Here is a 14,439-nt window from a genome sequence, read left to right on the forward strand (position 1 = left end):
AGAGGTTTTGTTCTGGATGTAGCCCTGGCTAACATGTTGATGCCAAGTTAAACCAGGTATCTCAGCAACTAAATTGGTTTCATTACAATACTTAGATAAGCTATTCTCAAACTTCAGCATATTTAAGCATCACCTGTGGCATACTTTTTAAAAATACAGAGTTTCACACTATTTGTATCTAAAATCACTGATCAATCAATCTTTGCACCACTAAAGCAGGACAAATAAACATCATAGGCCTCATGATCTGAAGAATACAACAGCACTACCTATTAGGTATGCCCAAAATATTGAACTTAAATGTTATCAACCTTTAGATCTAACTATCAGTTTTCAGGAAATAAATACAGGGGATAAAGGAACAGGTTTACTGACACTAGAAGGAAGGGATCAAATAAATCCAGAATCTGGGACATTCTAAAGGACAGACGACCCCATTACTTCAACAAATCAATGGCATGATGGGAAAAAGAAAAGGAATTATTAAGAACTAGTGAGATAAAACAGCCAAAAGAACAGTTTCAGCCCCACTATAGAATTCTCTTGCAGTAAGATGGGGAAGACCCTGCAAAGACTGACTTAGATACTATTAGAACTATGGACCTATCGTTTTTAGCCAACAATTCAGAATGTGGAAGCTATTTCTAGTATCACCAAGAGATTTCAGTTCCAGCAATAGGTTATTGAAATGTACTTTGTCAACAAGGTATACATCTTGTAGAAAGGTGTTAATTTCCAATTTACAATATAATGAATATGCAAAAAGTATCCGAGCACAAGAGAAATTCCTTTATGTTTTGAAACAGAAAATGTATGTTAGACTCTATTTTAATAATATAATTCTTGGAAAGCTTAATGAATTTCAAAATCTGAATGGTACCGAAAGTGACAATTTATTCTAAACTATCTCTTTATTTCAAGTCCCTCAAAAGCTTTATTTACTAAGTGGATGCATTAATAAATTTTATAGTAGGTAACCAATACCAGTACCAATCAGCATATACACATTTTTGTGTACTTCAGAATGGAGAGAATCACTCTGCCTACTTCCTTGGCTCTATACTACATGGATAACTGAACTAATCATGTTATTTACGTTTATTTTCATTGCGAAAGTCAATACTTTTGCTTTTCATAAAAATGCTTACAATTTTAAATTGTAAAATATTTGAAGATAATCTTTAATCCTAACATTTCAATTTTTTGTTGTTTTGTTTTTTAAAGATTTTACTTATTTTTAGAGGGGAAGGGAGGGAGAAAGAGAGGGAAAGAAATACTGATGTGAGAGAGAAACACTGATCAGATGCCTCTTGAACGTGCCTCGACCAGACTGGATGGAACCCGCAACCCAGGCATGTGCCCGGACGGGGAATCGAACCAGTGACTGGATGATGCCAAACCAACAGGGCCATGCCAGTCAGGCCAACATTTCCATTTTTAACTAAAGTTTAAGTTTGGTCCTTGAACCAATATCTACTTCTAAACAGTTTTCCCTAGTATCAAAATTCATGATGTGACTTCTCAGTTTTTAAAGTTGTGGAACTGAAGTAAATACAAATTTTTAGCAGGACTATCACGATCATTATATTTCAACAAAACTAATTACTATTCCAAAATACAATGTTCTAAAACAATGTAATCAATGACTGCTACAATTCTTTAGAGGCTTGTTTAGACAAGTTTAAAAACAAAATTTTAAATGTAAACACCCTCTTAAAAAAAGAAGCCTCCCGTTAGAATGATAGACAACAAGGAACATAAAGAGCAGTTAAGAGACTTGCCTTCTGGGGGCTGCTGGTTCAAATAAGAAGGCTAGCCAATCAAATAAAATTAATTGTAAACTGTCTAACTGTAAATATGCCAACATATGAACCACTGCCTGAGACTTAAAAATCTTTATCATGGTCACATGTTTTTGTCACATTATAGTTTAAACAGTAGAAAAAAATTTGTTAGATTTCCCAAACTATGCTCCACAGAACTCAGTAGGTGCTCCTCAAACATGAGTTTTCACACCACACCCTTGTGATGCGTGGTGGGTGCTGGAAATACCATTTACAGTGGGGGAGGGGGGGTAATAACTAGTGTTTCTCCAAAGTGTCTACAGTTCCACAATGTACACTAACTGGTCTGTAAGAAGTCCTGCAATATAGCAACCAAGTTTGGCTTTATTGCTTAAATTCATTTGGCCTTTTTCCTCAGGAAACATATATTGACGTCAGGAAAACGAGTTCTTAATACAACACAAATTGTGATTTTTCTACTCTAATTGACCCTGAATAACAAGTGTGGTGATGATGGTGGTGGCAGATCAAAGAAGCAGAGAGTTGCCCCAACCCTGCCCCATATGTCTCTCTAAGTTCTAATTCTCACAAGCCCCATTTCTACCAATAAACTTTAATAGGGTCTATACCACTGGAAAATGCCCCAAAAGCAGCCTTCACCAAATAATAAATTCTCTAAATAGTTTACCTAAAAGTATGTATTGAGTACTTGCTTGCTGACTAATGTAACTAAACTCCAATGAATTAAAATATTTGTTTTTTCCTCCCTTTCCAACTTCCAATATTATTCAGTTTGGAAACATAAAAGATTCACAGAAGAGATAAGACTTTTCTATTAAAGTTATAGTGGATTTCACACACCACACCAACTATAAAAATACTGAATCCACAACAGAGTAGAGGTGGGATTATAAGAGTACTCATATTTAGAAGTGGACATTTTTAGTTAACATCTGAGGCAGAAAACATAAATGCAAAAAAACATACAAACATTTTTGAGAGTTAAAGAGTTTTTAGTTTGAAGCCTCAGTGAAATTTTTATCTTCAGTAAACTATCTATCTTGGAAAGAGTTAAGATTTATTTCTACTTTGGGGAAATTTAAGCTGCTTAAAATATGGTTTGTAAGATACAGCAGTAACCTAGCTGAGTTCTGATCAGTCTTTCGCAACTTTCTCCATTTTCTACTCTTCCTTTTAACAAATCTGTATGCCCTCTAATATGTAATAGAATATCAGAAGATCTCAAAATCAGGTTTGTTCAAAATGAAAGGATGTAGCTTAAAATTAAATTTAAAATGTACCAGTATATATGAATAATTTATTTAGATACAGTTGTTCTTCCAGTCTCCATATTACTTTTATGTTCCTTCCTTGAATAAAGTGAGCAATCTCTGTTTATCAATTCACAAACTCAATGTATTACTTTATTTGCATATTTATTACAATTTTGAAACATTCTTTCATTTAACCTCATCACTCATAATAGGCTTTCTCTTAAATGAAATGATCTACATGGTGGACTCTAACTACAGAACACATGAGGGCATCGATTCTATTTAACTGATAAACATAAACTCTATTGGTATAATTTATGGAGGGCTTTATCCACCAAGGGAAAAATAAAAGAAATTCATAATGCAATTGAAAACTCACTATGGTGGGTGGAACTCCACAATTAAGTTTCTGACTATTCTACAGGTAAGTGTAAAAAAGATCATTTAATATTATAAGAAAACCAGTAACATATAATTTTGTACAATACATTGTTAATGTCTAAGATATTTCACTTCCTTTCCGAAAGATCAAGTTTTATGATGAATACATCAAGTTAACTTTGACTATAGTTGTACTATGAGAATCAGTAAACAAAATTCTTCAAGTAAGTATTTGAAATATTTACCTAAATCTTCATACCAAAGCTTCAAATTCTTAATGGAAATAAGAGTAATAATTCTCCCCCCAACCTTAGCACCAAAACAGAACAACAACAAAAAGTTCACAGGGTAAATAAAGAACACACTGGGTATAGATATACTCAGGCATAAATTTAACCACATATAATTTCCAATTATATTTTAATTTCTTAAAATCACTTGTGACTAACAATCTGAATCATAATACAGATTAAACATTACTAAGCACATGTCAGGAGCACAACTTTTCCCTCTCATTAATGAATGTCCCTAATGCAATATCAATTTTTTTTGCACTTTAATTTCTCCATTTATAAAATGTGTAAAAATACCTCATCCTTTTATACTTTAGGGGTAATCTAATAATAAGCATTTGAGGAATATATTGAAGTACACATGCCAAGAAAGGAACTAAGTGCAAACAAAATATGTAGACATCATAGATGATTAATACCCAATTTTTACATAGAGTACTTTTACATATCATCAGTAAGCACCTACATTCAAAAAAATTAAATGCCAATGTTGAAACAATGAATTGCATTTTCAATTTTAGACTTTGAGAAATCTCTGTAGACAATCTACAACTGAACAAATGTATGTTTGATACAATCAAGCTAAATTTTGGCAGACCACTAAACTCGGGTCTCTATATTTAATAACTATCTATGTTTGTATCAAAACGAACATAAAAATGTTAGAATATTATACACGTTTGCTCCAGCATACTCGTTTGCTCCTAGTTGTTAAATGTCTGTAATATCATGAAGATATAGGAGAAAATACTAGGCTAACAGCCATTATGCAATTAATAATAAAATTACAAAGCAATGTCAGCAAATATTAAACTTGCAGAGTAAATGAGAACTACTACATGTAAGGATGGTCTTACAATAGGTCAAATGAAAAAGCTGTTCATATTAAAGAAATTATCCCACCTAATGATTTATAAAACACAGTATCTGGTCAACAGAACCATGATACTCAATTTGATACATGACAGAGGCAACTTACAAAGTCACTTGTAAGTTGCTATTACTATTTCTCACTGTGAAGAGGCATTCTTATAGTTAAGTAACAGAATCACTGTGAAAGCTTGGCATCCTGTCTGCCAGTTAAGATTTTTTTCAGAGGAAGGTGTAAAACCCAGCATAATACATGTATTCTAACTGTGCAATATTATACCACTATGATAAAAAAAAATCTTTCAAGTTTGGTAGTACCTAACTTTTGACCAGCATATTTATTTTGTATTTCTTTAGAAGGCATACAAATCTTCACATGGTTTTATTTTCCAAAACAAATGCTCAACTTTTTTCCCTAGTAGCCTAGCTACAACTCTACAAAAACAAACCTAGAGAGTGACATATGGAGGAAAAACAAATTTAGTTAAAGACATAGATGAAAAAGCAGCTTCTAATAAGAGATTAAAGCTCAAACTGACCTGAGAACAACGTAAAAAGTTGCAAACAACCTTTAAGCTATACATTAAAAACAGTACCTATAAGTATAATCAGCAGATGATATGATCTCCAGATAGAAATCAAAACTGGAAAAACAGTTTTTATGTAACTTATAAAAAACTGGAAGTCTAGCCATTTATGATTATAGTAAAACCCTGTTAGGATGAATGTAAATTCCTCAGAAAAATACACATCCATTTCATGAACCATATATATCATATAGTACTTATGAATATTAAATTTTAATCAATGAATGAATCAATGAATGCAGTAAGTATCAGGCATAACTTTAAATGTGTATTTTAAACAGTCTAAAACCCAAATGCTCAAACTGAAAACAAAGACATGCATTAACAGTATTCCCTTCAATATTATAAATGTAAATGAACAAGTACATATAACTATAAATATAAAAATATCTACTTCTTACCACATTACTAAATCCATGTTTGGAGGTTTTGTTTTACTTTGCTATTTGTTTTAGTCCTTTATTTAAAAATGTACTCTTAACACACATGCCATCACACACACACACACAATAGATAACCAACCATATTTAGTATTTTCTACACTTCTTTGTAGCTCAGTAACTACCCACAAAGTTTTGTGAACTCTTCAGCTTCAAGCCTGAAGTCAATCTATGATAGCCAATAGAAAGGACACCTACGCAATTACTACATTCCTATTTCAGAATGTTGAACATAACACAGAATATCCACACTGGGATATTATTACATCTGGAGCAGTGATAAATGCCAAACTCACATTATGCAGAAGCCGCATTATTTTAAAAAGTCCATCATATAATATCATTATTAAAAAGTAATAAGTATAAAGAGCAGTATTTAGTTTTAAATAACCACCACCAACTAAGTACCCTCTATGGGTAAGTAAACATTAAAAATAAAAGATGACCTCGTAACAAAGTACAATATAAAAACATTCCTAGGGAAGGAAAATTGGGAGACAAAAATAAACTTGAATCACAAAATATATCATCTAAACTTACTACATACCAACTGAGTAAGAAATTTATCTTGTGATACACAGAAATCCAAATCATAGTATTTTCTTTCATAGTATCCCTAAATTCTCCTAAATATGTAATAATCCTTTTGAATTATTTTAAGTGACTTGAAATTTCAAAAAAAATTATTCTGAAAATAATTCTGGTCACCTACAGCACCAACATGTTATACTATGTAGAAATATTCTACTGAAAAACTACTCAGTGACACACAGTTCCACACAAGAGGTTTCATTTTATAAAAATCTTAAAAAGGCAAAGAAGTTTCTAAAACAAAGAAAATTTTTCCAAAGAGATACAAGGTTTCATTAACTATCTTAACTCTTCTACTAAGCATCACCTTTCTGCCCTTTTGAATATCAAGCAATCAATAACAATGTCACAAATGAATGTTTACCAAGATGGGGGGGAGTGTCACCTGTAATGATTCTGTATAAAAAACGTACACAATCTTAAAATAGGTGAGGAAAATTTTCATCATCCTACAACCTCGCTTTATTGATATTTAATGTTTCCCAAACTGAAATTAACAGAAGTTTATAAAACTGTTTGGTGTGCAAGGTTTGTTTTGTGTGTGTGTGTGTGTGTGTTTGGTAAAAACGAACATCCCCACAAGTCTCTTATTTCCAAATACTGTGCAAGAGTCACTACTACTCACCGCAAGTAATACTGTTTTAAAGCAAAGGCAGCGTTAGAACAACTTCTGGGAAAGTTGAACTCTTCAACAATTTCTCCCCACTGATTCTTCTCCGAAACCTGTTAAAAACACAGCCACGCTTTTCTGAAAATGCACAATCCAAGAAAACTCTAACCTAACTATGAAATAAATACCCATTCTACAGAGATCTGTAGATACCCAGGCATCAGTGAGTGTTTCTGATCGATCCGTAAGAGTTACTAAGCAAGGGCTGCTTTAATCACTGTGTTTTCACCCGAGAGCCCCGTATTTAATAGCATTTGTTTTGTTTGGGGGGGCGGGCAGGAGGGGGGGGGTCTGGTGGGTTTGTTTTGTTTTTGAAGCCCGGACAATAACCAATCGCAAGTCCCTCTGTCGCCCCCTTTTAAATCTCAACGCGGTCCGTTTACACTTTAAAAAAAAAAAAAAAAGTTCAAAAGGATCAATACTGTTCCGGACAGCGACGTCCGCAGGTTCTGGGGGGGCCGGGGCCGGGGCCGATTCCGATCCCTCTCCCAGATCTATCCATCTCCATAGGCCCTTCTTTGAGGCCTACAGCTTCTGCCTAGCCTTGAAGCCTAAGATGGCTATTTGGAGACAGGTCCTGGTTTCTTTTGTTAGCTGTATAAACCGAGGGCGACGGGGCCGAGGCTGTGCCCCCGGCTGCCGGGATCATTTCGCAGCCGATTATCGATGTTAAACCTGCCCGCGCTAATTTTGAGTTGCACGAAAACTGCTCTCAGAGTCTGTGTGTCTCTGTGTCTCCGCCTGTGCTAGAGCGGCAGCGGCGGCAGAGCTGAGTCGCGAGCGAGCGGGCGGGCGCGGGCACGGGGCGGGCGCGGGGCTTCGGCGGGCGCCCCGCACGCCCGCACTCCCCGCCGCGGCGCTCAGACCCCGCCGGGGCGGCCGGGCGGCGGGCAGGGCGCGAGCCGGCGCCGGGCCGCCCGCCCGCCCGAGCCCCGCGCCCGCCGCGCGCACGCGAGCCACCAGGCCAAAAACAGCCCCGCCGCCGTCCGCCTCCGTGCCACCGGCTGCGAGCGAAAAGAACGCCTTTTGCCCCCGCGGGCCACCCCCCCGGCCCCGAGCGCCCACTCCGGGGTCAAAGGAGACTTTTTGGAGGAGGCCAGCGAGAGGGAAATACAAATTAAAACTTCCACTCACCTTCGCGAATCCGCCTAAAGTAGTGACTCTGGTGTAGAGACCGTGAAGATCCAGCTCCTTCCCACCCACCGCAGGGATTTTTTTAAAAGGCGACCTGCGGGAGAGAGAAAGCCCGGCACTTGTCAGCCGGGACCCCGAGCCGGCCCGGGCGGGAGAGCCCCGTTCGCCCCGGCTCGCCCGGCGCTGCCCCCCCGGTTCTGCTCTCACCCTCTGCTGTGGTGGAACTGCCGCAGCTCGTCCAGGAAAGCGAGTCCCTTTCTCCGCTCATCCGGAGGCGCCTTCCCCGTCGAGTTTGCCATTATTTTTTCAAAGGAGGTTTTAAAAAAAAACCCAGATCGGTGTTTTAAAAGCGCCCCCCGCTCCCTGCGCTTCCTACCAGAGCCCGGAGCCCATTCCTCGGCCGGCGGCGGCGGGGCTCAGTCATGGGCCGGCGGTGGCGGCGGCGGCGGCGGCGGCGGCGGCGGCGCAGGGAGGGAGGGAGGGAGGGGGAGGAGGAGGAGGAGGAGGAGGGGAAGGAGGGAGCGGGAGGCCTGGGGGAGAGGAGGGAAGGAGGGAGGGGAATTTCTAAAAAAGTTTAAAGAAATCGGAGCGAAACTAGAGGGGCAGGCGACTGCCGGATCCGCGCGAAGCCGCGGGGCGAGCGCGGCCCCCACCCCTTCCTTCCCTCCCTCCCCGCGGCCCGGCTCTCGCCCGCCTCTCAGCGACGCCGGCTCCGGCGGCTCAGCCTGGAGACGCGATTCAACATGGTGCTGCTGCCGTGGGCGCGCGAGCGAGCGAGGGGCCAGGCGAGCCGATGGTGAGGGGTCGGGGAGGCTGGAGGCCCGGGAGTTTCGGCGGCCGCGGCGGCGGCGGCGGCGGCGGCGGGGCTGGGGCAGGCGGGGCTGGGGGTGGGGAGGGGGAGGTCTGTGTGGTGGTTTGTGGAAAGCGGGGCGACAGCGTGTTTTCCGGCCGCAGCTTCGCGGGGCCCTTGCACACATTCATGCGCGGCCTCGGCCGCCGCGGCCGGGGCGTCCGGAGCAGCAGGCACCCGCGGCAGCCGAGCCGCCGCGCGCTGCCCGCCCGCTTCCCTCTCCGTCAGCCTCCTTCTCTGCTGCCGCCGGCGCCGCCGCCACGGCCGGGCAGCTAGCGCCGCACAGCGACCCCCGAGGGCCGGCCGCGGCACTGCGCCTGGCTCCATACCGCCCCGGCAGCTCCTCGCGGGGAACAATAGACTCGGCTCGCCGGGTTTAGGGTTCATCTGCAATGTGCCGCACATTTCACACGCACACAAAGCCGGCGGAAAGGGGGGCAGCAGGGGGAAACGGCCACTACCGGTTGTTTCAGGGTTAGGGGTGGAGGCGATGTTGGCGTCCCTGGCCCGGCTGTTGGGAGGGCTGCCTGGGAGTCCCCTGCCCGCCCGACGGAACCGGTGTGGCGCTCGGAAGGAAAACGAACCTCACAGGGGCAGCTGCTCACGCTACGCATCATTCACAGATTGGAATAAAGTCAATATGTTACCTTTTTTTTTTTTTTAAAGATCTAAAGGAATCGGTTTTTCTGAGCCTTGCGCTAGTATTTTGGGGTTCTGGTTAGTACATTTTCCACGAATTATCCACAAACTAACTTTCGCAAACTATAAATTACATACAGTGTGAACTGTCCTAGTTCTGTGGAAATAAAGTAATGGTCTTAATTCATCTTGCCTTTGGTCGGTTCCACGTATCAAACTAGATTATGCTATACTGATTTATGCAAACGGTAATTAAAGTGTTTGGGAAGCAATCTTTTGAACTTTGACGATAATTAGCGTTTATGTTTTTATATTAAGGTATCTTAAAAGTAAATGCGCTTAAAATACTGCGTAAAACTTTGTTTTTCCTTGTTTTCTCTCAACTGTCCTAAATGCGATGCCCTTTTAAATATTTTTGAAGATTAAAAAGAGCCTGCTGAAATGGGAGACCCAACATCTCAACAAATACTAAGTTTGCACTTACAAGGGGTGTTGGTGTTGGCCCTTAGCTACAAATGTTAATTAAGCTTCACAATACGTGAAGCATATTATTATTCCCATTTTAGTGATGACCATTACGGGCAAAGTCACTGACTAACCCAAGGTCACAGGCTAGTAAATGTCTGGATGTATTATTTCAGGTAGTGGTTCCAATGGAAACATTATTTGGTGGTGAAAGAAATTATGTAACATAGTCCAGCATGCTTCCGGTGCTCACTCTAGGAAACGAATTTATTTCCCAAGTAAAGTTTGTCTCTTAAGTGGGGTCAGAGTAAGGCTGTGGCTAGGAGGTTCCTGACACTCAAAGGCCAGCGAACGTCTTGGCACTCAGGGCGCAGTGAGGGGCGGAGACCCAGCCGGGGGAGTGGAGACGGCGGCCCTTGCCGGAGGCGAGGGGGGGCGGGGTAGAGGGGAGACCGGGTCGCCAGTCCCTGCCCCAACCGGTCCTCCTAGGGGTGGTGGTGATGTGGGCCGCAGAGCTGCGTGGCCTGGCTGTGCGGATTCCCTAAACGCCGCACTTGAGCACGGCCCCTTACGTAACTGTCAGCGCCGGGGATTCCCTAGAGGGGGTCATTCTATTCAACCATTACACACACCCCGGGCTTCTGCAGCCGCTCCGCCGCCGCCTCACAAAATGGCGGCGCCCATAGAGGAGACAGCGGCCGCCTCCTCGGCCCCATTTTGTGGGAGGCGAGAGATCTGTCAACATGGAAAACCGCTGAGGATGCATCTGAGTTTGAAAAGCCTGTTTAAGGGATGGAGTCGAGGAGATCTCATTCAACGGAAAATGTCAGCGACTTCCAGCACCATCTCCCCGCTCTTTTTTTCCATTTTCTCGAAGGTAACGCCAGAAGCCTCCAGGGTAATTGTGACTAGGGAAGAAGGGAAGGCTGCGGCTGACTTCTCCCGGGACTTGTCGCGGCGTCTCGGTGGCTTTGGTTGCTCTTCCACGCTCCCGGGAGCTGAGCGCGAGGCCGCGGAGGCTCGCCTGGGCCGCCCGGCCCTTTCCGAGGGGAGAAGACCGGGCCACACGGAGCGCAACCGGCGTTCTCCACCGCGTCACTTGTGCAGCGAGACTTTTAGGTAGTTTTTAAATGCCAGAGTTCACGGCCCTGTCGGTACCCTGGCCTGAGTCCTAGGCTTTGGGAGCCCCGAGGGCCCTGCTCCGGAAACTTGGCGGCCGGCCGGGAGCCGGGAAGCCGTGCTGCCCGGAGCCGGCGGCCCGCGGAGCCGGCAGCCGCAGCGTGCCGGGCGGGCGCAGCGCGGACCCGGGCCGTGGATGGTGGTGTTGGGGCAGAAGTGGGAACGACGGCTCGTACACTGGAATTTCGGTCGTCCGAGTCGGGACTTGGGATTGTGTGTTAATGTCTCAGGTTAGACGTTAAAACATCTTTTCTAGTATCCCACTCTGCTGTGGGTATACCTGATTTATTTCTCATTCGAAGGGTAGAATGGAGGGATGACATTTTATCTTTTCATTTTTCAAGCGGAGGTTGCCGCTTTTAACCCACTGACTGCTGTTAGTGTGATTGTGTGTATACACACGTCTGTTTTCCTTCTCGGTACCAAGGCTAAAGACCTGAAGTGTGGTACTAACGTTTTCATGCCTTTCTTAAAAATTTAAGATGTGATATGTAACTGGAGAATTGACTCGGAAAAAAATTTTCTGCACAAGAACCTTCCATGTTCAAAAATGGATTCCTAAAGTATGCCTGATGGATAGAATTTAAATTCATAACACTTTGGATATACCCTAGTCAAAGAAAAAAAAAACCACTAGATTACTACATGTTTCAACTTCCCCACGCCTAGAAAAATGTAAGACAGTAAGCTGAATATGAATGGCATTCGCCTGTAAGAGGAAAGAAATGGCTTAAGGAAAAAGGAAATTCATCTGATGAAACTTAAATATGAGTTACACTAATAAGATTTTTTTCCAGTTAAAGCAATCATTTGTATCTGTATATGACTTTTTTTTTTTAGGTGTTTTTTCTGTGTCGATTTCGACCCTCATATTTCCTCTCCAATGCAGAACTGTATCTTTCTGCAGACTGCGCCTCAATCACTGAGTTCCATGTCCCATCCTCTGCCACACCCTGGTTGCTGCTCCTGGTGTGTGGGTTACCAAGATACAGTTTCTGGTCATGTCTGTTCCTACTGATGTTCTTTATATTTAATAAATTTGGTTACCACTAATCGGTCTGTATCTCTTGCAAGAATACCTTATCTTAGCACCCAAGTACCCAGAGAATATTTTTATGGAATTGCTCTAAAACGTAACCCTAGTGCAGAGTATTAAAATTTTTTGTGCCATATTGCATTTCCTGTAGTGGGCAGCATAGAGCAAGTGGATCCTGGAAAAGAAATGTCTGAGATGCCCCACAGTTGTGCAATAGATATTCTCTAACTAATTTGATAAGATATAAATAAAATGTTTTTCGTGATTTTCAAGCACAAGTGGAAAATATTTCTATAAAAAATTACCAGTAACGGTGAAAATTGCTCAAACTCACTTTGTGTAGTTTACTGTTTTGATGAGAAATGTTGATAAAGGCTTTTGATGTGAAAAATGCAAAACTCTTTTAATAGTAACTGCAAACCCTGAACTCCATAATTAGAAGTTTCTGTTATTTTATATGAATCCCTGATCCTGATCAGTTTTAATATTATTTAACCAAGAAATTGTGATGCTTAAAATTCCTTCATTCAAGTAAACTTAAAGAAAACTATACCAAATTTCAAATCAGTCATGTCAGGGATATGATTACAACAGCTGAAAAAACTTAATTGAAGAACTAGTAAGTCAATTCATTGGAGGAATTTTTGGATTTTGGATTAATCTAAAGTTTAAAAGAATTGATTGAACAAGACTATTGAACTTAAATTTGTATTTCTTTAAAGAATTTTAAGAAGAAAGGTAAGAACACTTTCACCACTTGCTGCTCTTACGTCTTTACTGCTGTCATTTTTTTTATGTAGGCTAACTTTCTGATTGATCCCTAAAACGTCTGATAAGCTTTTTTGGTTTTTTTTTTTCTTTTCAGTAGATATTAGAGGTTATGCTTTGTATATAAATCCAGTGCAATTTATTTTTTAGAAAGGGATAATTTACCACTAAAGATTTTTAATAAGGCTTAATATCTAAAAAATTAAATTTTAGCCAATTATAATATTCTTTGGAGCATCATTCCCAAAGGGGCTTTTGACTGGGAGTTAGTCTCATCAATTGTTGAGGTCACTTGTATAATGATGAATGTTTTAAATTGTTATGGGTTCAAGATGCTACATTTGTACACTTTTATTTATTTCATCTTTTGATCACTGAAAAGTAGGCCCCAAACTAAAGGTGCTCATTATAGTATCATCACAGTTTATAGTAGTTTAATACTTTGTTTACAGCATTTAATAACTGAAAACTAGGAAAGCCTAAATACTAAACCAGGGAAACGTTTATCTTTTATTATTAATTTATTTGTATTACATCTGTAAAATTACTTTTTCCAACCTCTGTATTTATTGAATGCCTACCTTGGGCAAAAAAGTGAGAGGAGAAATTGAGTTGGCCCTCAAGGAAATTTTACTCCATTACTAGATTTTTTAACTGCTAGCTTTGAAAGATTATAATAAAATATTCAGACTATAGGATTCTTAATTTTTAATACATAAGCAGGATTTTTAACAAATTCAAAATTTTGTTTGGAGACAAAATTATGTGCAAACCTGTTATGTTAATGTTAGGATCAATATTAGTGTTATTCAAAGTCCTGTAAAAGTATTAATAACATTTAAGTCACATTGTTTGAAAACTCAGATCCACAAAAAAACCTGATTATAATAATTAACTTTTTAAATATGTGGAAGACAAGGGGATGTTCAGTGAATGTAAAAAAATATACTACTGAGCAAACAAAAAGGAATTGTCTTCATGAATTTTGATCTTCTGTTTCAAGTTTTTGGTACATTGACTCTTCCGACATTGCATTTTGCTATTAATTTATGAACGTAAGCCCCAAAGACGCACTAATTCTGTATTTAATGCAGAAGTAATTCTTGAATAGCTGTAAAGCTCTAGGAGTTGTCAGTCTTGTTGGCGGAACAAAATAGGAATTAAGCTGAAATGCAAAACTATGTAATAATTAGGTTTCATAAAACTTCATAATGTACAAGAGTCAGAGTAGTATTGATTTAATAGTTATTTAGCTTTTGTTTTTCTCTAAAAACATACCACAAACTATTCATATGTAGTATCAAAATTGAAAGTCACCAGGACCAGTGTAAGTTGTTGAAGCTTATTATTATACTTTAAGGGCAGTTCTAACTATTGGTTCCGTGGCAACCATTTTTTGAAATGTTCCGTAGTTCTTTAACATAATTTGTAGTATGTAGAAGTGAATTAAAAGCAATCTAGAATAATCTTTGTGTCGT

General features: G+C 40.6%; 2 protein-coding genes across 3 annotated transcripts in view; one reads left to right on the plus strand and one right to left on the minus strand.

Moving 5' to 3' along the window:
- The window catches only part of ARID2 (AT-rich interaction domain 2), a 159,342-nt gene extending 150,772 nt beyond the window's left edge, over positions 1 to 8,570 (minus strand). For both annotated transcript variants that reach the window (XM_024575616.3, XM_045184298.2), the window contains exons 1-3: positions 8,232 to 8,570; positions 8,025 to 8,118; positions 6,846 to 6,943 (exon numbers count right to left, since the gene is read on the minus strand). In XM_024575616.3, the coding sequence (XP_024431384.1) occupies positions 6,846 to 6,943; positions 8,025 to 8,118; positions 8,232 to 8,323 (284 nt within the window). In that variant the 5' untranslated portion in view covers positions 8,324 to 8,570. The remainder of the gene's footprint in view (positions 1 to 6,845; positions 6,944 to 8,024; positions 8,119 to 8,231) is intronic.
- A 159-nt stretch (positions 8,571 to 8,729) lies between these two features.
- The window catches only part of LOC123478198 (uncharacterized), a 170,845-nt gene continuing 165,135 nt past the window's right edge, over positions 8,730 to 14,439 (plus strand). Inside the window, exon 1 of the mRNA XM_053921585.1 lies at positions 8,730 to 8,820. Within this exon, the coding sequence (XP_053777560.1) occupies positions 8,818 to 8,820 (3 nt within the window). The 5' untranslated portion in view covers positions 8,730 to 8,817. The remainder of the gene's footprint in view (positions 8,821 to 14,439) is intronic.

Source organism: Desmodus rotundus, chromosome 3, assembly GCF_022682495.2.
Source record: "Desmodus rotundus isolate HL8 chromosome 3, HLdesRot8A.1, whole genome shotgun sequence".
NCBI lineage: Eukaryota > Metazoa > Chordata > Mammalia > Chiroptera > Phyllostomidae > Desmodus > Desmodus rotundus.